The following is a 23,485-nucleotide window of genomic DNA, read 5'->3' as shown; positions in this document are numbered from 1 at the left end:
GATCAGTATGTGGAGAATGGTGTAAACATAGTTTACCCACAGTCAAGAAAGGAAACTAAGAATTGCAGGGGAAAAAAAGAAAGAATAGAAAAGAAAATGGTTCCGTGTTGTAAGTAAATTCTGAAACCAAAATGCTGAACGGAAAATGTGACCCTGATGTTTTGTTGTTGAGATGAGGATTTGCTAACTTTACAAAAAACAAATTTTGAGATTTTAGGATTTGTTTGGCAACCTGTACACCTGAAAGCGTGATAGCTTGCTGTAAACATGTTTACAGCTATTTTGGTTGCTGTGGTTACTATATACAAGGAAAATATAAACCAATGGAAATGGTTAATTAAATGAACCTAAGAGAATTCTAAACGTTGACAGTTTTGGGAATGTTCGAATGTGATGGATAGTAAAAAGTTTGATAAATAGTTAAAGGCTAAACATGGTGTTATGGATAATAAAGCCTAAACATGGTGTTATGCATAGTAAAAGCCTGAACATGGTGTTATGCATAATAAAAGCGTAAACATGGTGTGATGCATAGTAAAAGCCTAAACATGATGTGATGCATAGTTAAAGCCTTAACATGGTGCTATGCATAGTAAAAGCCTAAACATTGTGTTATGCATAGTAAAAGCCTAAACATGGTGTTATGCATAGTGAAAGCCTAAACATGGTTTTATGCATAGTTAAAACCTAAACACGGTGTTATGTATAGTAAAAGCCTAAACAAGATCTTATGTATAGTAAAAGCCTAAAGATGGTGTTATGGATAATAAAAGCCTAAAGATGGTGTTATGTATAGTAAAAGCCTAAAGATGGTGTTATGTATAGTAAAAGCCTAAAGATGGTGTAATGGATAATTAAAGTCTCAACATGGTGTCGATCTTCGGTGAGCTGCAGATTTCTGTTCTGATATAAATCAAATAATCAGAATTTGCTAATTAACATTAATTAGGGATGTAAAAGCCTTGGAAAATATTTCAAAGGTTTCACTAGAAATGTAGTGAAATATGTTGAAGAATTAGCTGTTAATTGTTTTGTTCGTTTGAACATCTATTTGACTATTCTATTGGTTTGTTACAACAGAGAGAGTTACAAAAACTTAGATGGGGTTACTATGGCGACACTAGCCCACCATGTATGCAGAGACTCTTGGTACAGGTTAAGGAGAAAATCGTGATTTTTTTTTTCAAGCATTTTGCCAAGTGAAAGTTCCGGTCATTCCAACCGAATAAATTGATTTATTTCTGTTTCTGTTTTGTCTCCAGTTCATCAGTTGCCAGTACGTCAGAGTTGCCCCCATCGCCTCAACCGTGGGATTGAGGGCGCTGTCCTGCCTAGAACTCTCGAAACCAAAGCAAAACGGAGGCCAAACGGTGCTTAGCTGTGGTAGTTTTTCGAAACTTTCCAACTCAATCAGCAATATTGTTTTCAAAGAAAAAAGTATCCACAGATTTTGGAAGTGTCGTACTATGCTGCAATATTTTTAAGGATCAAGTTATTACGTTTATCCTCTTTCCGTGGGACGGGTTCAGAATTTGTGAGATGTTGGGTATTGTACTGCAATGTTGGGTATCTTTTTGATGTTGTAAAAGGGTAAACTTCTGTAACCTATATATATATTTTTTTTTTGTGTTCTCAATGTTATCATTATTATTATTACTATTATTATTATTACTTTTTCTTTTTACCTTAGTACATATAAATATTTTGTGTTGCATTGTGTCAAGTTAGTCTCGTAGGCATTGGGGGATTAAACGTAAGGTATCTATTTCTTACGGTGCTGGGTAAAAGGACTCTTTAACGTTTTAATAGAAATTGAGATATTGAGTTGGACAGCTCCAGGTGCAAGTATTATCAAGTTTTTTCAGGTGAAATGTTTAGTCGTCCCCAGTGGGGGAGTCTAAATATTATGTTATCAGTATTAATCAGACATCATGGCAAGAAAAACTTATAAAAACAATAAGACAGAACTCCAGCTCAGAATCATGTCCTAACGAGAAATTTAGAAGTGCCAAGAGCACATCAATTAGCGAGATGAAAAACGCTAATGTTTAATTTTCAATCGAAATGGAGTTACTTCTTCAATCCTCTGATGGAGAATTGAGTGAAGAAAGACTCATTCAAACTGGATGCTAATTGTAAAGCTCTGGGCTTGTGGAAAGGATTCAAAAACTTGTTAAAATATATCTTTTATCCTTGGGATCATAAATAATAATAATAATGATGATAATAATAATAATAAGAAGAATTGACAATTTTGAGCTGGGTAAATGAAATTTCTTTGCAATTTAAATGGCAAGGCCTTTAGCTTTTGGTACGAGTTTTGCTCTGTCCGTATTTGTTATGGGCACCAAATCGAATCATCTTTTGTGCCTTTCCAAAATGCCAATTTGGTCAATATCTGTATCATTTCAGTCGATCAGATCGAAACACCAACCCCCCCCCCCCGGGTTTAACCGATCTAGTTTGTATTCAAAATCATTTGATAGCAGTCTGAATGAGGAAAGATGATAATAATAATTCAACTTTAAAGCTTGCCTCAGTGTTGCTTCAAGATAAATGGTTGTGTGTCGTAGATTTGGCGTGTTACCTCCCAAGTTAGATACAGGGGAGGGGGATGGGGGTTGGGTCGATGTTGGTAGAGATTTAATTCACAAAATCCATCCCTTAGTAAAATTTCAATCACACATTCCGAAGAAAACGATTGATGAAGATGAAGTTCTTTTTACCTGACCCATCAAATTTCCACCCACCATATTTCAAAGCTGTCCTAGCTTGGATTATTGTCTGTTTGTTTCACTTATTTGTTCATGTTAGCAAGACAAAACATCTTGCAAAGAAATTCATATTTATTGCCTACACTTTCAATCGAAAGTAAACTCCCGTAAAGAGGCGGGGGAGGGATGCGGTAAGGGTGTGGGAGGAAAGAAAACATTGCAATACATAAATATGACAATATCACATCCTCAACCTTCCCATCCCTCTGTTGACCTATGCAAAATTATGCAACTGTATTTGGAATCTCTAGAAATCTGCTTCAAAAATAATTTTTGGGAATGATTGTGTTTATGTTTTTTTTAAGGACATGTCTAGCATATGTTGTTTGCCAACATTCTGATATTTGTAATTGGTGTGTGTGTGATCATACATGTACCACTTACATCCAAGTTGGCACAGACCTCGTATCCAACGAAAGATGTCATTTTCTACCAGTGGCAACCGGCCCAAAAAAGTGTTATTTTGCAGCCAAATTATGAAAATGAAATTAGATTGATGATATTGAAACCGAACATAAAAGCAAAAGAAACAATTTTTTTACGAGTCTGTTACGGTTCTGGTTGAATTAAAAATTTGCATTTTGGTCGAAGGTAATGATTCGATTCACCTGTGTTTAACAGACAGTGCGTTATTTTGAACTTTCCTTCAAGCAGTTCTGAATTCATTTTTTCCTTTCTTGAAATATCAAATTGGAACAAAAGTTTTTCATGTTTGAGCCAAGAGCAATTCTTTGATATCGAAGAAGAGAAAACAACTGGAAATGATCTCTAGAATTCTAGATTCAAATCTTTTCTTGTGGGTAGAAAGGAGATGCCAAACCTCCTTCTAATGTTAACTTCAATCCCATCCTGAAATCTCTTTTGTTTTGTTTTTTGTTTTTGCACAAATTGATAAAGGTATATATATATGTACATCGCATATGAATCGCACAAACATGGAATAAATGGGGTTATTGGCAGAAAGATAACCTACAGTTTGACAACATAGTCAGAAAAACAACTTCAATCTGTTTGTTGAATTTTCACAATGGGTATTTTCTTGAATCATTCATAATGTTTAGAGTTAATTTTTTTGGGGGGGGGGGGATAGGATGGGGGTGGTGAGGAAAGAGTTGTGGGAGAGAAAGAAATGGAAGTAAATTTTATTGTTTAAATTGCAGTACAGCTTCGTTTCGTTGTGATTGTGCTAATATGAAATAATGTTATCGTATTCAGTTTTTCCTCAGAAGTAAATTCTTACTCTTACGTATAAAAAGGGGAGGGGGTTTGGAAGGAGGGGGGGGAATAAATAGAGTTGAAAGGGGATTATTTTGTTGGAGGGTTGGGGGGGGGATGAGTAATTAATGAAGGCTTTCTCTTGTCATGACTGTCAGTTGTTGGTGGATGTGGATTTATTGGAAAAGAAAAAGGAGAGGATTTTAGTAAAGAATATCGGAGATTGTTAGATAGTATTAAAAAAACATAGTCCAGTTGTTTTAAATAAATCAATTTCATAGATCAAATAGTTAAATGATGGAAGAAAGTAAAAAAATAATCGATATTTCTAGGTGAGTTTTTATGAAATGTTAGATGAGAATAATATTTTATCGTGGAAAGTAGAGAAGAAGATTGGAAAGATGATTTTAGAAATTTTTCATTCTGGATTAGCTGAAAAATAAGAGAAAAGAAAGATTAAAAAAAAGTCTTAGAACGGTAGTAGTAATTAAAACATTTCATTTGATTTTTATTTTTCAATCTAATTTGGGTCCTTAGATGGAGACAGCTGGTCAGATTGGATTGAGGGACCTTTTACATCATATCAAGGTTTTTTAAAATTGAGATTTGAAAATAATGAAATTATTGATGATGCCGTGCACAAATTTTATTTTGGATTACGTGAATCATATCTGGCAGTATGAAGTCTTTCCGCTTCAAGAATCATCCTTACAAGTAAACGTCACGTTGAAGACGTCAAATATGAACTGTGTTTACAATAACATGGGTTAGAAGCCTTGTAGAGCCCTCTGTGAAGCAATGATAACACATGCCTGGGAGTCATTACAGAGTATTTTAATTAGGTAATGAACGGTTGAGAATTGTCGAGAAGTAAAATAACGAGCTACATTTCCCCCCAATTTAAGACATCTGAGACGATATGGAAGATTTATTAAGTCTGTCTTTCTTGTGGTATCACACACCAAAGATACGGAGAAAACATCCTACTTTGTCAAAAAATTTGGGCATGTCTCCCGTTGTAATCGTCAAAAAAGCCTTGATAAGATAACAATGTCGACAGCTATGGTGTAAACTTGGCAAAAAGTGATGCTTGGTACGTGTGTTAATGGTGCAGTTATTAACAACAGTTTCCGACGAGTGATATCAAATCAATGTGGATGTTTAATTTTGACAAATAGTTCAGATAATGAAGTGTCAGTGACAAAATGGCCACATCCTTTGGATGATTATGTTGGTCGCTGGTAGCCCTCTACATTATATATATCTGTGCTCTGCACTTTGTAAAGTCGATGGGCTGGCACTATTACAGGTGTTAGTGAAACTGGGTTAAAATCAATTTGAACTGGCCTGTACGTGCAGGGAGCAGCAAATTAAACCGGCAAATTAAACCAGCAAATTAAACCGGCTTGTGGCCAAATACAGGAGGGACAGGTTTTCGATATCTGTCACAAGATTTGATCTTTGGATCGTGGAACGTGCCAGAAAGTTTCGAGGTGACGTTTCCCCAAATCGTAGACAATTTTTAGCGTGGCCATTCCTACAATTTGTACCTGGCAAGATATCAACATTTTGCCAAAATGCTACCAAATGATAAATGTGAGGGGATTTAATATGAATAAAAATTGGACCGATTTCAAATGCTGCATTGGAAATAACTGGGAAAGAGAGGACATTTTTTTTATGATATATTTTTAATGAGTAGACGACATTCATTTTAACTATATTTAATCTCTGAATGTTTTGGAATGTAAAACAAGTTGTTTATATATGGTGCAGAGTTGTTGATCTGTGGTTTTCACAACCGATTGTTTACCTTCTTTTATTTGGCAATGCAATAGTTTTCTTGTCAAGTTACATCTCGCGAATGTCTCCCGAAACGGTGCTAAATGCGGACCGGTTTAAGGAGCAAAATGAGGGGGGTGTCGTGTCTTACTTCTGTTGTTATACTTATTCCATTCGCGAAAATGTTTGAATCGCATTTTTATTTTCTCTTTCCAATATTTGGAGGCCGTTGCATGTGGAATACTACAATTTTATAATGCTCTTCTTTTTATTCAATGCACATTATATAACCATCCATCATGTTTCGGTTTCTTTGTTTCAAAAATAAATTAAAACTAATAACAATAATAACTTAAAATAACAATCACACCTTTAAAATAACTGTTCACTTCTATTTTTTAAAACAAATTACTGGAGAAAGAGAGATAGAAAAAAACAATCAGATTACAAAACATATTTTATATATTGACTTAATATAAGATGGAGAAAACAAGCATAAATCGAGAGTGCTTTGTAATAGAGATGTTGCATATTAGCATATTTATGGGTATGGGGCCGAGTTGGGGGGGGGGGGTGATGGGGGAAAGAAGTTTGACGCTTTTGTGGAAAGCTGTAGGGAATGAAACAAACCCTCTTTTTTGAGGTAGACACCCTCCTAATTTTTTCATATCCTCTGCAGGCAAAATTTGTGACAATCAATTCAGAACAGATTTTATCCTAAACTTTTTTTCACATTAGTGGACCGTCACCCTTCCATTATTTGAGTATTTCCATAAAATTTTGGCTTTCAGATACAAGATTGACCGGTCATGCAGTTTGTTGATTAGGAATTCAATTTTCATTCATTCTTTTCTTTAAATATAAAATACCTTAAAGTTCATTTTTCGATGTTATAATTTCTTTTTTTCAACCTTCTGTGAAATCATCTTTCAATGTCTTTTCTTTATTTTTTTCCTTATTATTATTATTATGATTATTTTTTCTTCCTACTTCTCTATCTTTCTGGTAGTTTAACAAGAATCATGGTTAATTCGTATTTATTTATAAATCTAACTCTATTTATTTTCAAGTTTTGTTTTTTTGCACTTTTTTTTTGGAACTGTACAGTATGAAAGAGAATTTGTAGAGATAGATGGCCAGTGAGCTGTTCTTACAATGGCAGTTCTTGGCATAGCCTTTTAGTAAAAAATTTTGAGTGAAATAAAGCGCAGAACCAGTGAATTTACTGTATCATCTAGTAGTTTTTGTTGTTTATGATCTATGCTTAAAAGTAGGGGAGGGGGTAGGAAGCTTCCAAAAAGTGAGGGGGGGGCACAACATCAGAGGGGCACTTTCTCATTCCACAACCACCACTCGTTACGCTATAAACCGATACACACCGGCCATATCACTTAAATATAGATGATGTGTTAGTATGCTATCAATACTATTTATTGAGATGGTTTATTGTTAACCGTGCTAAAAAATAGATATGATATGCCATTTAAAAAAAAGCATGTACAGACTAAAAAAATTAAAATAAAATATTAAAATTAAAAAAGGCTTAAGATTTCCAAAGACAGTTCTTCATCAAAGGGGCACATTTATTTGCCAGTAGGGCACATTTGCTATTTTGGAAAAAGTGGGGGTGGGGACACGTGTCCCCAGTGCCCCCTGGCTCCTACTCCCAGCTTAAAAGAGACAGCTATTTGCAGAAGTTGATAGAAAAATCACATCGTAATGTCTCGTTGAAAAAGAACAAAGAAACTTGTGACCAGAGAGGGATTTAAAGCGGTAACACAAGGGTTTCAAACGCCTGCGCTGTACCAACAGTTAGGCTGTCCTGCCCTAAGTGGGTGGAGGGCCCTATATGGAGATTTCATTCCTCGGGTTGCCGTAAAGACCATAATTATTTCTCCTGAAATCCTTTCCCTTGCCCACTTTCTGGGTTGTATCGTATGAAATAAGGGTATGATCCTGGTTCTGGCCGCCGTAGTACACACTTCATTAGCTTTACTAGGTCAAATTTAAAATCCCCCAAAACCCCCATCAACTGCCTTCTCCTGGGGAAAAAAAATTGTGTTTCCACTTGTATGTGATAAATAATACATGGGGAAAGTGTCCAGGGACAGAAATTGTAGAATTTGTTATAGTAAATGGTCATTGCTGATGGAATCAGGAGATGTGTCTTAGTTTGATCAATTACAAACCTTTTCTTGATTTAAGTGCTCAGTAGATATGGTATCAAAACATGCATTAGAAGAAAAATCAAACAAAAAAACAATGCATCCAAATGCAAAAGGTTGCCAAAGAAATTTCAAATCATCCCTTCCTCCCTCCCTCCCTCTTTTAGAAAGTAAATGTAAAAAGAAGAAAATTAGCATTTGCAAGGAGACAATTCTGTCAGTTTGTCTTGTTTTGACTTTATCCTCCTTAGGATGATATGGATGAGATAGTGCCATGCATTTCTTGAAGAATTCTGCAAGTAATATGGTATATTAAGGGCTGAACTTGATTGGAATAAAGTTGGTACACCCAATAATTATCTACCACTAACACTAGAGAGCATTTTGCTCCTTATCCTCCTCCCACTCTGAAGTTGAAATATTAGAAACGAGCACTATTTCTCATCAGTTACAGTGGCGCAGTAGTTAGTGCTCTGGACTGGAGAGAGTCAGACAAACTCCTTGTTGACGGTTCAAACACAAGACTGAGCATTTGAATTTTCTGATCTTTTCCTTCTTCCATTGTGAAGTTGAAATATTAGAAACGAGCATTATTTCTCAACAGTTACAGTGGCGCAGTTGGTAGTGCCCTGTAACTGAGAGAGACAGACAAACTCAAAGTCCCGAGGTCAATCCCCAGACAGAGCATTTTAATTTTCTGATCTTTTCCTTCTTCCATTGTGAAGTTGAAATATTAGAAACGAGCATTATTTCTCATAAGTTACAGTGGTGCAGTTGGTAGTGCTCTGTAACTGAGAGAGACAGACAAACTCAATGTCCTGAGTTCAATTCCCAGACAGAACATTTTAATTTTTTTTTATCTTTTTCTTCTTCCGTTGTGAAGTTGAAATATTAGAAACGAGCATTAATTCTCAACAGTTCTAGTGGCGCAGTTGGTAGTGCTTTGTAACTGTGAGAGACAGATAAACTCAAAGTCCTGAGTTCAATCCCCAGACAGAACATTTTAATTTTTTTTTATCTTTTCCTTCTTCCGTTGTGAAGTTGAAATATTAGAAACGAGCATTATTTCTCAACAGTCACAGTGGCGCAGTTGGTAGTGCTCTGTAATTGAGACAGACTGTCAATCTCCAGGTCTCCGGTTCGAGTCCCAGTAGAGCCTTTTAATTTTCTTTTCTCTGGGGTAGGTGGAAGTATAAATATAAGAAACGAAGTTTATTAAGAGGGAACCGAAATGGTGTAGTGGGTAGGTCCGTCGTTTGCGAGCGATTGGACATTCCCAGTAAGTCGGTTCGAAACCCGGGTGAGGGAATCTGGTAAAAGGAGCTCGCTGGCAGGAGTTCGCCGGCACCCCTCTATCTGACAAGGTTCCACACGGCCGAATGGGTTGCGCAGACTCCCCCTCCCTGACAAGGATCAGTGGAGAAAAAGTTTTATAAAATGGCCAAGTCCAAACAACTGGATCTTTAAATATTTGAAAAGCTCTTATTGGCGGTCACCTATCTAATGGAATAGTGGTAGAAACATGGTTTTTGCAGCACAAGATCCCTGGTTCAATTCCAACCTCTGCTTTTCTTTTAAATTCCTCAAAGAGGAAAAGAAAAGAAATTGAGGGAGGGAAAGTAATGAGGAGAGGGAGAGAGATGAAGGGAGAGAGATGAAGGGAGAGAGATGAAGGGAGAGAGATGAAGGGAGAGAGATGAAGGGAGAGAGATGAAGGGAGAGAGATGAAGGGAGAGAGATGAAGGGAGAGAGATGAAGGGAGAGAGATGAAGGGAGAGAGATGAAGGGAGAGAGATGAAGGGAGAGAGATGAAGGGAGAGAGATGAAGGGAGAGAGATGAAGGGAGAGAGATGAAGGGAGAGAGATGAAGGGAGAGAGATGAAGGGAGAGAGATGAAGGGAGAGAGATGAAGGGAGAGAGATGAAGGGAGAGAGATGAAGGGAGAGAGATGAAGGGAGAGAGATGAGAGAGAGGAGAGAGATAAGAGATGAGAGAGGAGAGAGGGGAGAGAGTTGAGAGGAGAGAGATGAGAGATGAGAGAGGAGAGAGGGGAGAGAGTTGAGAGGAGAGAGATGAGAGAGATGAGAGATATGAGAGAGGAGAGAGAGAGGAGAGAGAGAGGAGAGAGATGACAGAGGAGAGATGACAGAGGAGAGATGACAGAGGAGATATGACAGAGGAGAGAGATGACAGAGGAGAGAGATGAGAGATGTGAAGAGATGTGAGGAGAGAGAGGAGAGAGATGAGAGAGATGACAGAAGATAGGGAAGAGAAAAAGGAAAGGAAACAAAAAAGGGGGAAATAAATACACGTATGCACCAGCCAAACACACAAAATTGAGAAAACATATTTTATTTACATGCTGTACTTAAATATTACAATTATTTGCTAAATGTAAATTGCAGAAAGGGGGGGGGGGGGTGGCAGGAGGGCAAGTTACACCAAATTTCATTCTCACTCTCACAAGAGGTCCACATTCAATTTATAACTAGGAAAGATAATTACATGCATCAGCTAAGATACCTGCACCAAGAAGGCGCAACCTTTTAACTACAATTGTGACCAACACGGAATAAGGGGAGAGGGGGTGGGAATTTCTTAGAGGGGTCCTATCAGTAGAGGTACTGTAATAACTAATTGATACACAAATATGATTTTCAAGCAGGTCCCGCCTTATCTTCAACCAATTCTAGCTTACAACAATACGCTAAACCTTAATTTCCTCAAATACCTTTGGCCTGACTTCCAAGGCTATACTGTATGAATGTCAAGATCTGCCTCCCAATCGCTTTCCTACCTTCCACCCCTAACCCCACCCGCCTCACTTTACAAAACGATGGACATGGTGTCGTTGAAATCCTACATTGACCCAAATAGGAAGGATCAGTATTATCTCTCGCATGGAATGATACCCACTAAATATGAGGGTTGAGTTAGATGGGAGGAAGCAAGGGCCTGGGGATGGGGTGGGTGGCGGGCGGAGGGGGGGGGGTGAGGATTCAATCTAGTAACTTACCAGTATGACATACAGCAGTACATATAAGAACGATAAACCAGATGTTGATTCATTGTGGATACCCAAACAACGATTTTTAAACATGGAGGTTTAGATGTTGAAACGATATGGTCAAACATGTGATACTGATATCTGATAAAAAAAAAATTTTTGTTTAATGTACATCATCTTAATTTTCTCTTTTAAAATAAAAGTTTTTGCAACATAATCGCTGATGTTAACTGATGGAAGTAATTAACGAAGACCTTTTATTGGTTGCATCGCAGCCCACACCCCAACCCACCCCCCCCTGACCGACCCACCCCCCCAATACACAACCCTTATGAAGATTACTTTCCTGGATGGATGATCATGTTATGATCTGTCAGAAGACGGAATCCAATTTGAATCTTTGGTCAACAAAATTGACGTACTTGTAATATTAACATTTAAAATGAGGGCGCTGTAGCAATTAGTTCATGATTAAATCAATTCACTAAGATGGAAAATAATAAGGGAAGGATATAACTTCCCTACAACACTCCTCTTTGATGTACCTAATATCAGTGACTTGTCCAAGCAACCTCTCCACTGGTTGTTGCTTAAACCTGATAATTCATTTTAAACCGACATATCTCTCCTCAAATTCAGATAAACAGCACCCCCCCTACTCCCTCCTTCCCTTACCCATCAACCACTTCCAAAAACAATGTTTTGTGTAAGACTACTGACCTTAAAAAGAACTCCGGTGGAGTCTTCTTTATAATTTGCCAGGACACTTCCCCACCCCCCCCCCTCCTGCTCTGTTTCTTATACATTTTATTACTTGTTAGTTCCACTATTTTATTCACATTTTTTACTTTGATATAATACAGAGGTTATATAATATTGTAGTATATTAACACATGACTAACATACACAAATGAGATATTTATAGACATGAAATTGATCATCGCAGTCATTTTCAATTGTACAGAATTATATGTGCAATTAAATTGATAACAGCCTTGCTGGGGGGAAAAAACAAAAAATAATAATAACTATAATTGTGACCAATTTCACATACCTACAAGAACCTAAGGGAATCTGTCACTAAACTGCTAGTTAGCCTTCCAAGCAGCCTGTTTCCATATTTAATTTACTCTACAGTTTACCATGCAATAATCCTGCAGCTTTCCAGTACGTAACACACAGGTTAACCATGTAGCTAACTAGCCTGCATTTAACTTTGTTGGTTAATCCTATCTCCTGCTTTCCTATTCGGCTGTTTGTTTTTGTAACAGTGGGGGGGGGGGGGGGGAATTTATGATCATACACCCTTCACCGAAAAATGCCAGAATGTGCTAAAAAATTGGCCAGAATAAATGACAGCCTTTTTGAACTTCCACTTGACATTTGACCATCTCACGGAACATTCAATCTGGATCGAAGAACCTCCCGGCAGACAGTTTTGAAAATTTGTAGCAAGGTTTAGCATGCTCAAATTGGGGGGGGGGGGGGGGGGAGGGTGAAGAGCTTATTGAAAAAGAAAGAGAAAAAGGCCCACATTCTTCTGGGTACTCTTTCTGAGTACACTGCGGTTACTCAACAGTCTTCTGCGAGTTCTATCAGAGTTTGCTTACAAGACATGTAACCCGTCTTAGTGTGCCTATCATGACCGTGGCTTTGACTCCGTGGACGGGCGATGTAATATTTCCGTCAGTACCGGCCAGCTGTCTGTTAGCTTGAGCAAAGCCAGAATGTTAAAGGATATCTGTAGATTTCACTCCACAAAACCAACGGCACTCTCTTCTGTGAATTCTCATGGGGTACTACAACTCTGTGTGGGCAACTGAAAGTTTTGCGTAACACTACTACATTGTTAGAACATTCTGTCGAATATGCTCCATAGATCCATGATACGATATCTAAGTACCAATAGAGTTCTCCCATGCATCGCAGGATGTTCAAAAGCGTGAAAACAAAATGCTACAGTTGTGGTAGTATCTGTTCTGGGTACCTCTTCTTTATCAGGGTTAACCCTCACCGAAATAAGTCCCTTTGTTCAGCGCCATGGTCGATGAGGTAACTATGGGCTTTAAGTAAACAGAGCTATGGTACGTACATTCTGGGAGTACTCCTCCCCGAGAGTACTCCATCGTTAGCCGAGGGCAAAAGCTGGAACGATACTGAAGTATTCCGAGTATGCCCGGACCTAACACCAGGGAACTCCCTAGCCAGCTCGATAAGCGGCTGAATGTCTCTCTGTTTCACTATACTGCCGTATTTCTGCCCGGGGAGGTCATCGGGTCACCGAGAAAGGAAGTCATGCTGGTGTTTGCGTTGAGCGGCGTACTCGTGGCGGATTCGACGGGAGTGGTGGCGGCAGATACACAGGAAGCGTGAGCAGCTGTCAGGGGTAGGTTATCATCTGGAGAGGTGTTGTTCGGAGTCTCCGTGGGAGTTATAAACACCGATGCGGAGGCTGCAAGAGACAGAGAGTGTGATATCGTAAGGACGTGGTTCAAATCAAATCAAATGGAAATGTGATCCCAGGTTACACTTTATACAAGATACTGACAAGCAACATACCCACTGCACCACCCCCCACCCACTCCCCCTATACCCACATCCTTTTCCAAGGCCAGCAAAAAAAGGGTGCAAAGGGTTCTCAGCCAACTTGTCTGATCAGACAACAACAAAAATTGGTGACACAAGGTCACGGCTCAAATTTGGTCCTGGAGAACACTTTCTTGACCTTTTCTAAAACTAATTGTACAATAAATCCCCCCCCCCCCACCATCCCTTCTTTCTATATGGTAGAAGGTGAAACGCTCCTCACATTTTCGAGTCTAATGTGATGATAACATCTCATTTTCTAATCAAAGCAAGATCATCACATCTGATTGGTACTAATGTACTAACATGGATATCTGTTATGGATATATATTATGGACTAACTCAGGCAGGACTATACATATTAATCTCATTAGTCAGTTTCCGGTCTGTTTTCTTGTACGAATGTACTAATATGGATATGTACTATGGACTAACTCAGGCAGGACTATATATATATTAATCTCATTAGTCAGTTTCCGGTCTGTTTTCTTGTACGAATGTACTAATATGGATATGTACTATGGACTAACTCAGGCAGGACTATATATTAATCTCATTAGTCAGTTTCCGGTCTGTTTTCTTGTACGAATGTACTAATATGGATATGTACTATGGACTAACTCAGGCAGGACTATATATATTAATCTCATTAGTCAGTTTCCGGTCTGTTTTCTTGTACGAATGTACTAATATGGATATGTACTATGGACTAACTCAGGCAGGACTATATATATTAATCTCATTAGTCAGTTTCTGGTCTGTTTTCTTGAATATACAAATGTATGAATGTACTAATATGGATATAAGTCATGGACTAACTCAGGCAGTACTATATATACATTAGTCTCACAAGTCAGTTTTCCCCCAGGATAATTACGACTCACGCCTAATCCGACCGTGACTCTATACGTCACTCACCTTGATCTGAAGCCGGTGAAGCAGGCACAGACCCGGTAGCAGAATGACGAAGCAGAGAAACCTCATCGCTACGACGACTCGACCGATCCAACATGAGTCTGCGTGATTGGTTGTTGCAATGATGCTGGTAGGGGGGCGGAGAATCCTTGTGAAGGGGATCGTCGTTGAAAAACCTTTAAAAACAAAACAAATATGAGCAAGAGTGAGGAATGTTGTAAAGTTGAAAAATAAACCTTTGGGAAAATATATTTAAGCTCTAATTTGCATGCAGTGGAGTACTCAGGAATATGGCTGATGGAATATGGACGAAACATTAAAATGTACCGAAACAAAGGTAGAGCTTAAATAGGGTGGGGGTAGAGGGAGGGGTAGGGGAGGGTGGAAGCAAATCGTAGCATCATCTTTACATTATATGATAAAGATGCGTCTGACGAAAACTTGAATCTGCAAAACTCTAAGAAAAACAATTTCCTGTTCTGTTGGAGGGTTATGGTTTGAAAAATACAAGGTCTATTTTGTGATATCACATTCTGTGATATCACAACTGGTTGTCGTTTCGGAGGTGAAGTCTCCTGACCAGTATCCCCTTTTGTGCAATTTCTTTAGGTATCTCCAAGGTGAGCCTAAACAGAGTTATTATTGTGAACAGAGGCGGCATTTGGTATTGTCGAAAACTTCAACATGCATTATGGATATGTCTCGTTAAGCTGTAACTTTTATTGACTACATCCATTTTTTACTGTCAAACTTTGAAAACTTCAACATGCATTATGAATATCTGTCTCGTTAAGCTCACAACAGCAAACTAAAAGGGAAACTGAGGGTTTTATCTCCTACTCACACTACGACCTCAGTCACCTCACCCAACCGGACAAACCGACAGACGACGCAACTCCTGCCACGCAGGGCAAGTTACTTCAGAAAGTTGTCGAGATGTGGCAGATGCTTTCTTTCACGTTTTGATTGATTCGACATTTGACATGTTTGCCTCAGAGTCGACAAAGTTGTGGAAGCATACAGGATGTATAACCCTTTAGTCCAAAATTGTGACACTTTATCAGCATTTATTTGTCAATTGAAAAAAGTTATGTAACAGGGGATGACAGAGGGTTATTTCATTTGTGGTGAAGTTGGGAACCCTCCACTCCCCCCCCCCCACCGTTTCAAGAAATATATGTTCAGGTCACGTGCGGCAACTCGGCTATGTCACACGGCAACTCGGCTATGTCACATTGGCTAAGTATAAAAGCAAGGCTAGCAACAACTGGATTGTCATACAAACTTGGTTCTCTGGCAATCTGGAAAGTTTGAGCGTCAAATAATTTAATCAAACAATGTTTACGAGGAATGACATCAACTCCAGAAACAGTTCTGCAATCGTCTTTGTTTACTTACGAGTAAGGAGGAGGGGGTTCCCTAAAGAAGCCCCCATCCAGATCGTCGACAGAAGGTACTGGCGGCCCAGAGCCGGGCTCAAAGTCCATCTGTGATTCCTGAAGCTGCCTCACGCCTGATCCGAATGAATAAGTAAGAGAGAGAGAGGATGTAGGCAGATGATATAGAAAAAACTTCATACGTACATCAAAATTTGACTTTCAAACCAATGATCACATCTGCTTTATACCAATTTAACCTGCGCCTCCTCAAAACAAGATTCCACGTGCCATACAGATGCTTTTCACGGTCAGTATGAAAATGTGCATGCACGAACAGAAAACGGATATTTTACAACACTTTCGACTGTTTGTTCAGTCGTTGAAATAACTTTCTCATAAATCACAGAGCTCTTCATACAGGATATGTCCATGCCTCTCCATACAAGGAGCAAGGAATTCTTTTCCCTTACCCTCCACTCATGGAGAGCCTTCTTTATTTCCACTTCACCCTACTTCGGTAGTAACAAAATGCTATTATCGACATTAGGTGCAAATATTTACAGTTAATAAAAGGTACGTCTCTTTAGCCTCGTACCATTAACCATGGACAACTTAAACCTATTCTTCACTTAATCTGGGTAGTACCAAAATGTTACATGTCCCCCCCCCAATCGGTATCAATATGCAAATTAAATTTTACCGTTACGGAGGAAAGCCAGTCTCTTCTGCCTGATATGTCAGTAAACCATGAACGACATCAACCCTATTCTGTACTTAATTTTGGGTAGTACCGAAATGTGACATATTGAAATCCTGACCTTAATTACTTACGGTAACGAAGGTAAGCCAGTCTCTTTTGCCTCATGCGATAAACCATGAACAGCATCATGCCGAGTAGCAGAAAGGATGTAATCATCGTTAACACCCAGCGCATGCTATCACCCAAGTAAACTGAGAAAAAATATGAAATCAAAGTGAAATACTATTACATGAACGAATCAATTTTCTCTCTTTACTAGAATAAATTTCTAACTGTTAAAAGATTAGGTACATTTCCTCTGTTGAGTATGTGAGCACTCTCTCCACTGCCCCCCCTCCCCCGCCCTACTACCACCCCCTCTATGGCTCTAAAGGAAGTGAGCAAAAGTTGTACCTACCTGGAGGTAATTCATCCCCATCTTTCTTAGGAATGTAGATATTTCCATTGCTATCCACGCAGTCGTATTTGCAACACTCGTTGGCGTCCGGTATGTAGGCGTCGCAGATCGGCTTACCGCAACTAGCGCTGCTGCAGATGCTGGCCGTCCCCTGGTAGCAGTGGCAACGGATGCACGGATCATTCCGACTGCGGGGAGAAAACTGCTCCCCTTCGGCTACCATGTTGCCCAATCGGTCGATGCAATGCCCGCTGGCGGCTGGGGGGAATGAGAAGAAAAAGAGGGAAGCTTGTCACGATATACAGGGATAGCAGCAGGGTTTGCCCCTAGGGTCTGAAAGTTGTGGGGACTTGGATGTCCCAAAGACTATTTAAGCTAATGTTGGGACTGTATGAAAATCCAGAGAAAAAATTGCGGTATAGGCTCCAATTTGCATATGCTACAGTGTGTTAGGATAAGAGTTAGAAATTTGCGGGAAAAGTTCATGCCTGTTTCAACTAAGACGGAATGATCGTGTGGAGCCGGAACCAAATTTGGAAAAAGCTGGAATTCCGGCAATTGCCAGAATTCTGGCATCCCTGGATATAGACTGGATATAGAGTACCAGTGTGGAGTACAGACTCGCTTCAAATTCTGGGCACGGGAGTGATTGTGACACTGATGGAGAAATGGGTAAGCAACCGTTTCAGGGCAACAAATAATCGGTTTGAATTGCAAACAGATGTTTTACATCAGTGAAAAAATCAACACTTTGTTTTGTGATGCTGCATAAATCTTTATGCAGAGCTAACGATTGTTCTTTTATTCCTAGTTTTAAAAACAACAGAACATACCTAATCTGACAATAAATTAATATGCAGCCTCGATAAGGATTATGTCAGACAGCCTTTGGTGTGCTGCCAGTGTGTTGCGTTAGAAAGAAAGATTTGGATGAAATCTCCGAACACAAATATTATCATAACTATTAGGATTCTGCTCCCATCGGCATTTTACAAGAACTTTAACCTGGACAAAATGTAGAAAAGGATTGGGACATTTTCCACTCGCTTGCCTGGATCCTCTGCCCCCTCCCCAAATGACCAAATGCCAAGAGAACGGCACAACGGAAAGAATTCCAGAGGCTCTTTCCTCTCTGCCAGAGACTCACGTTTTTCGCACATATACGGAACCCTCTGGTTACAATTGGAGGGTTTCCATTCCCTGTCCACTTTGTTGCGGTTGTACTTGAAGAGAAGCTGCAGGCAGATCACAGAACTGTCGCTCAGGTTCTTGGGGACGGACGTGGGTAAGAGACCAGAGGGAAGCTGCTCGGGCTGTTGCTCATCGACAGGTTCTTGAGCGACGTTCCAAGTCGAAGAATTCCTATTGTTGTGGATCATCACGTAGTTCATCCAAAAATTCATCTCGCTTCGATTCTGGTTGGGGTTGACGGCGTAGTTCTGGGAGATGAACTCAATCTGGGGATCGGTGGCCGTGGCTAGGTAACCGCCCTGTCTCCGACATATCTTCTGAGCCACGTCGTGGGTTTGGACCTCTGCCTCACTGGGTCTGCTCAGGCAAATCTTATCTTGGATGAACAAGTCCCAATTCTCCGGGCATGAAATTACTGCAAAGAACGGGACAAAAAAAAAGAAGACTTTTCTTGGAAAAAGATTCAATCAATATGACAGTACTTTAAGCAAAATAAATTGTTTAGTAATCAAATAAAAATATAAAATCAAATATAAGCAGACATTTCAGATGGTAGGTGAACAAAATACAGGCCAGGAAATGGGTTTGTTTGTGAGAAATACAACATCCCGTCCTTAGGTCTATATCTGGATAAACCATGTTTCGCTCTTAAGATAACAGGCTGAAAACTGTTCAGTATTAAAGGGTGTGAAGACTTGCGCACAAAGAAACGTCTCATGCCGGTAATCTGACTTAGTTTCGAATGAGGTGTAACAGAAGTGTTAGACACCACCATGGATCCCAGAAAATATACACACAGCTTGCTACCATCGGTAATTAGAGACTAGTGTACAGTCAGTACATACAGCTGCGGTCAATACTCACAACACAGTGTACATAGCAGCGATGGACATCTCAGGTCTAGATAAAAGATAACAAGGTATCACGTTTCATTACTGTCTGCATTTTGTAGCGACAAGAAGAAAACTTCACTTGCAAGCAACGGAAAGGTAACTTTTCAGAGCGCGGCACGCAGTTTGGGGCGAGTCTTCAATGCCTTTAAGCATAGGAAATATTTCCACTTTGAATTTCTAGGGATGCCTTATGGTGATGATGATATCACCTGTGGAAGAGAGTTGAAACCTGAGCCGTGGTTTCAACTTTCATTGAAAACTAACAAACGCTGTGGTTTCATATGAAAACTTACAATTACCATCTTGTGTGAAGGCATCTCTGATACTGCTCGGATTCCCATGGACTGCATGGATGAAAGATGTTGCTAAAGGAAAGAAACAAAGTTAAGTGCATGTTAAAATATATACAACACATACTGATATTGTAGACAAATGCCCTTAAAAGAAGAAAAAAACAAAGGTTCATGAATAACTACACCTGGAGGTTTTGAATTCCAAATGATTCACAGACAATGATTTAAGAACTTAGCAAATACAAATCTCTCAATGAGAATAGTTCTGAATATTCATTGATTACTAAACAGCAGAGCTAATGAGTTTGAAAGATTTGAAAACTTATGCTGTAATCTTGGGTTTTTGGAAGTCAGTCATATTAACAACTTGATCAGGCATTAACAGTAATGTGTGATTCATTCGTGGCAATTTATGCAGGTCCCAAATAAACACTGATTCCAATTTTAAGCTATGGCCTAAAGAATCACAATTGATGTTAAAATCAACAATTTAGCTTTTAAAGCTAATATTGATGATGACCTCAATGATCAGTTTATTACTGTTTTATACTTTTTACTCCATTCATGGGCACAAAATTGTGGTTTTCATTAGTGAATGATAGTAGTGGTCATCATTACTAAATCCATGGCATTGAAAACAAAGGGAAGTTTAAATATATACAGAATTTGCCTTTATTTCTCTTGTCTTCATTGTTCTTTCGTCATTGTTCTAACATGTACAGCAAAGGCTTCATAATTGACTCACAGGTCTTCATAATTGACACACCTTCAAATATTACTAGCAACTATACAGCAGGCAACCTAAACTTTTAGCAGAGTTACCTATTTCATAAGTTTGAATCCATTTCAGCTATGTGCTGATCAAATTGTGTTTGTTTGAAACACTTCACACCCCCCCTCCCAGTCTGCACATATTTTGAGCATTTGGAAATCTTCCATGATACCACTACTCTCTGGGACCTGTGCTGTCTGAGCTTAGAGGCTCAGAGCATAGCAAACAGCAATGGATGTATACTTACACAAAGTTACAGTAAGCTTATCGATCAATGTGTCAATTTTGGGGAATGAAAGAACTTGGAGACATTTTGTGGTCAAATTCTGCTCAATTGTACATTGCGTAGGCACAGAACGATAAATATTTTGAGATCACCACATTAATGAGGAACTACACATATGAAAAACGCATACAGTTGAGTGATTTGGATTTTTCCTTGATAAAACTTCGTTGATCAAATTCTCAAGTGCATCAATTATATATGAGCCCACCATGCTACAATAAGTTCAAATGGGAGATTCTAGAACCCGTGTCATTTAGAAAGGCCTTTCATTGAGTGGCCTACTGAAGAATTGATGCATCAGTATGTCACTCAAAGGTAGGTTAAACTCATCTAATAGTAATACCAGCAGCGTAAGACACACCACTTCATTAAGACTCACTAAATCCAGCAGCCCATGCCCATACTACCTAAGATCATAGAAATATGACGAAATATTTTACAAACAGATATCACATTTAAATGTACATTGTATGCATTGGGTCCTAAGCTTCGATGTAACCTTTTACTAAGTAGTAATGTCACCTGATCAACCTTACAAGTTACAGTAACACCGACACTAAGTTATAGGGTAGGCCGAGGCTACTCCTAACAGTAACAACAGTTAGGCTACATACATGCATAAGCTGCCTGAACGATGGCAGCCATCGTGTTCTCAGAATTTGTATTATCAAAACTGTCTTCGTCTTTTACTCATGATACTTTCATATCAATGACATGTCATATTTTTATTCTATCCGAACCAATGGTGCAAATGTTAGTTTCTTACACAACCAAAACGCCACGGTAGCCTAAAGGCTGGTACTAGTGACGTGGTACTGTAACACTGTACACTAACTCAACAATAATAATAATACTTTACTAGGCATAAGCTACTACTACTGACAGTACTGTTGGCTCAGTCAATGTAACGTTAGGCTTGGCTTAAATAGCACTAACGTTAGGAAAAAGTTGGACAGTATTTAATAGATTAATTCCAATTCTTACCACAAATAACAACAGCAAAACTAGAGTAAATTGAACGTGAAACAGTTGCTTTTCTGATGCACTCCATTGTATATCAGCTCTAGCAGTACAAGTCCAGCAATAGCAAGTATTTTTATTCTGTGTCTACATTTCGTGTTCTGCGCTTAGCCATAGGATTGTTCAATGCTTTTGATAGCTCTGTCAGTTCTTGATATACAGTGCACGGAAGTACTATAATGCTCACCTGCCAGGCTGACCTAGCCCTAGCCATGCCATCAGCTCGATATAGCGCTGCTGGTCGTATCACCACACATTGTTGTTGTCGGTGGAGGAGAGGATGGGGTGAGGACTAAATGAAGCCTGGAAATGGTCGAATATGGGGTTCAGAAAACTTTTGCATGGAAGTCGATTATGCTTGTGAGATCAATATGGACAAGTGTCATGGGGCGGACCCAGGACCTTAAATGAGGGGTGTGGCCCTGAGGTCGTCACGCGAAATCGATTCCCATGTAGAGGGCTCTAGTCTCCCCCATCCTCCCCCCCCCCACCCGAAGAAAAATGGGTGGGGTTGCAAATTAAAGGCCGGCCGGGAGAGGTGAGCGGACATTTCTTCCAATCAGGAGTTGCCCTTACATCTTCCTGGTTAGTCAACTTAGAGGCTGGATCGAGAGCAATACCACCCCCCCCCCCCCCCGGAGGTTCCATTCGGCTAGCTAGTTGAGTGAGTAATGTTTGGGAGTAAATTAGGTCATAGCCTATTAATTGAGTGTGAGTCGGTTAAGATGAATATTATGGGACCTACTGATGGTATAAAATAAATGCAAAATATAAATTATAACTGTGCCAAGAATAAACGCGCAGTGATCGAGGTGGGGTTCAACATATATATATACTTCTACGGTAGGTTACAAGTTCACTTTTCAACCACTAATGTTGTTAATTCCCAAACCGACATATGTAGCAATGAATGGATGATGGCCAGTAGCAGGCGCGGCGGAACGGGAAAATTATTGGGGGGCTAATGTGTGGAGACTATCAGAGCCGTATATAGAGATCTTACGGCTCTGGAGACTATCTAAGCGGAGCGCCACCATCGGTTGGCGCGGAGCGTACAAGAAAATTTTGGGTTTTATAAACCCCCAGATGGCCGGAAACGGCACTTCCCGAGTGTTTTATGCTGCGAATACCTAGCCCTAAAATATGGGTCTCAAGCCTGCAATTTCTCAGATTGCACGTAAAAATCTGTAAAAACATTGTAATTTGTATATTCGATGGTGTTTTAAGAGAGAAGCTATTACTCGTAGTGTACTCGCAAAGACGTTTTTGAGTGTAGTAAATTACTACTTGCAATTAAATGCAATAATTAAATAAATGTCATAAGAAAACACTGAAAGCATTTCTTAATGTGAACAAATGGGTAATTCCAAACCATGTGCAGTTGCCAACAAATTTCCATGAACTAAGCACTGTCACGAATACATGTACCCTATACAGTACAGGTGAAATGCTAATATTGTGTTTTTGTTATCACACTTAAGGCACTTTAGAAGGATAAACCCTACGAAAGATACATCTCCAATTAGAAGGAAATGTCCCTGAAGGATATATCCATGGGAAATGTGCTACCATTAGAAGGATATATATCCTTCAGAGGATGTTGGAGAACTGGCTGAAATGAGGCAAGTCATTGGCCTAAGACAAGTCATTGGCCTAAGTCGAAGTTGTGTTGCGCTTACCGGTACTCACACTCACTGCTTCTACTTTTCACGGGCGTGAAGGCGCGGTTGGGGTGACAATGTGGTCTATAGCCAGGGGACGGGCCGAGGACCCCCCAGCATTTAGGGCCTACTAAAATTATTACACCTATATAGTATACGTGTGCATCGGACAGATCGACAAGTATGCATTGAAAAATGGGCAGATGCACGTTTCGGAGCCTTGGTAAATATTGGGGGGGGGGGGCTTATCATGCATTTGCCCCCTCAACTTTTTCATTGGGGGGCTGAGCCCCCCCCCCCCAAGCCCCCCCCCCCCCGGTTCCGCCGCCACTGGCCAGTAGTACTAAGGAAGAAATTCCTTCAGTCAAAACTATAGATTTACCGATGGC

The 23,485-nt window shown here is 39.5% G+C and overlaps 2 protein-coding genes across 5 annotated transcripts in view; one reads left to right on the top strand and one right to left on the bottom strand.

Moving 5' to 3' along the window:
* LOC139981475 (serine/threonine-protein kinase NLK-like) overlaps window positions 1-6,992 on the top strand; it is a 39,636-nt gene extending 32,644 nt beyond the window's left edge. The window contains exon 11 of the mRNA XM_071993885.1: window positions 1,263-6,992. Coding sequence (XP_071849986.1) covers window positions 1,263-1,317 — 55 coding nt within the window. The 3' untranslated portion in view covers window positions 1,318-6,992. The remainder of the gene's footprint in view (window positions 1-1,262) is intronic.
* Window positions 6,733-21,579, bottom strand: LOC139981474 (integral membrane protein DGCR2/IDD-like). Of its 4 annotated transcripts, none has more exons than XM_071993881.1 (8): window positions 21,400-21,579; window positions 19,358-19,429; window positions 18,128-18,586; window positions 16,981-17,238; window positions 16,655-16,774; window positions 15,843-15,957; window positions 14,448-14,620; window positions 6,733-13,395 (listed from the first exon to the last, which is right to left on the bottom strand). In XM_071993881.1, exons 1-8 carry the CDS (start codon window positions 21,464-21,466, stop codon window positions 13,184-13,186), a joined length of 1,476 nt encoding a protein of 491 aa, XP_071849982.1. In that variant the 5' UTR covers window positions 21,467-21,579; the 3' UTR covers window positions 6,733-13,183. The 4 variants fall into 4 exon arrangements, with proteins under 4 accessions (XP_071849982.1, XP_071849983.1, XP_071849985.1 ...); XM_071993882.1 differs by having other exon boundaries at window positions 19,364-19,429; XM_071993884.1 differs by lacking the exon at window positions 21,400-21,579 and adding an exon at window positions 21,030-21,175 and having other exon boundaries at window positions 19,364-19,429.
* Window positions 21,580-23,485: the final 1,906 nt, after the last annotated feature.

This window comes from Apostichopus japonicus, chromosome 15, assembly GCF_037975245.1.
Source record: "Apostichopus japonicus isolate 1M-3 chromosome 15, ASM3797524v1, whole genome shotgun sequence".
Classification (NCBI taxonomy): Eukaryota; Metazoa; Echinodermata; class Holothuroidea; order Aspidochirotida; family Stichopodidae; genus Apostichopus; species Apostichopus japonicus.
This window is presented reverse-complemented; position numbering and strand designations above follow the sequence as displayed.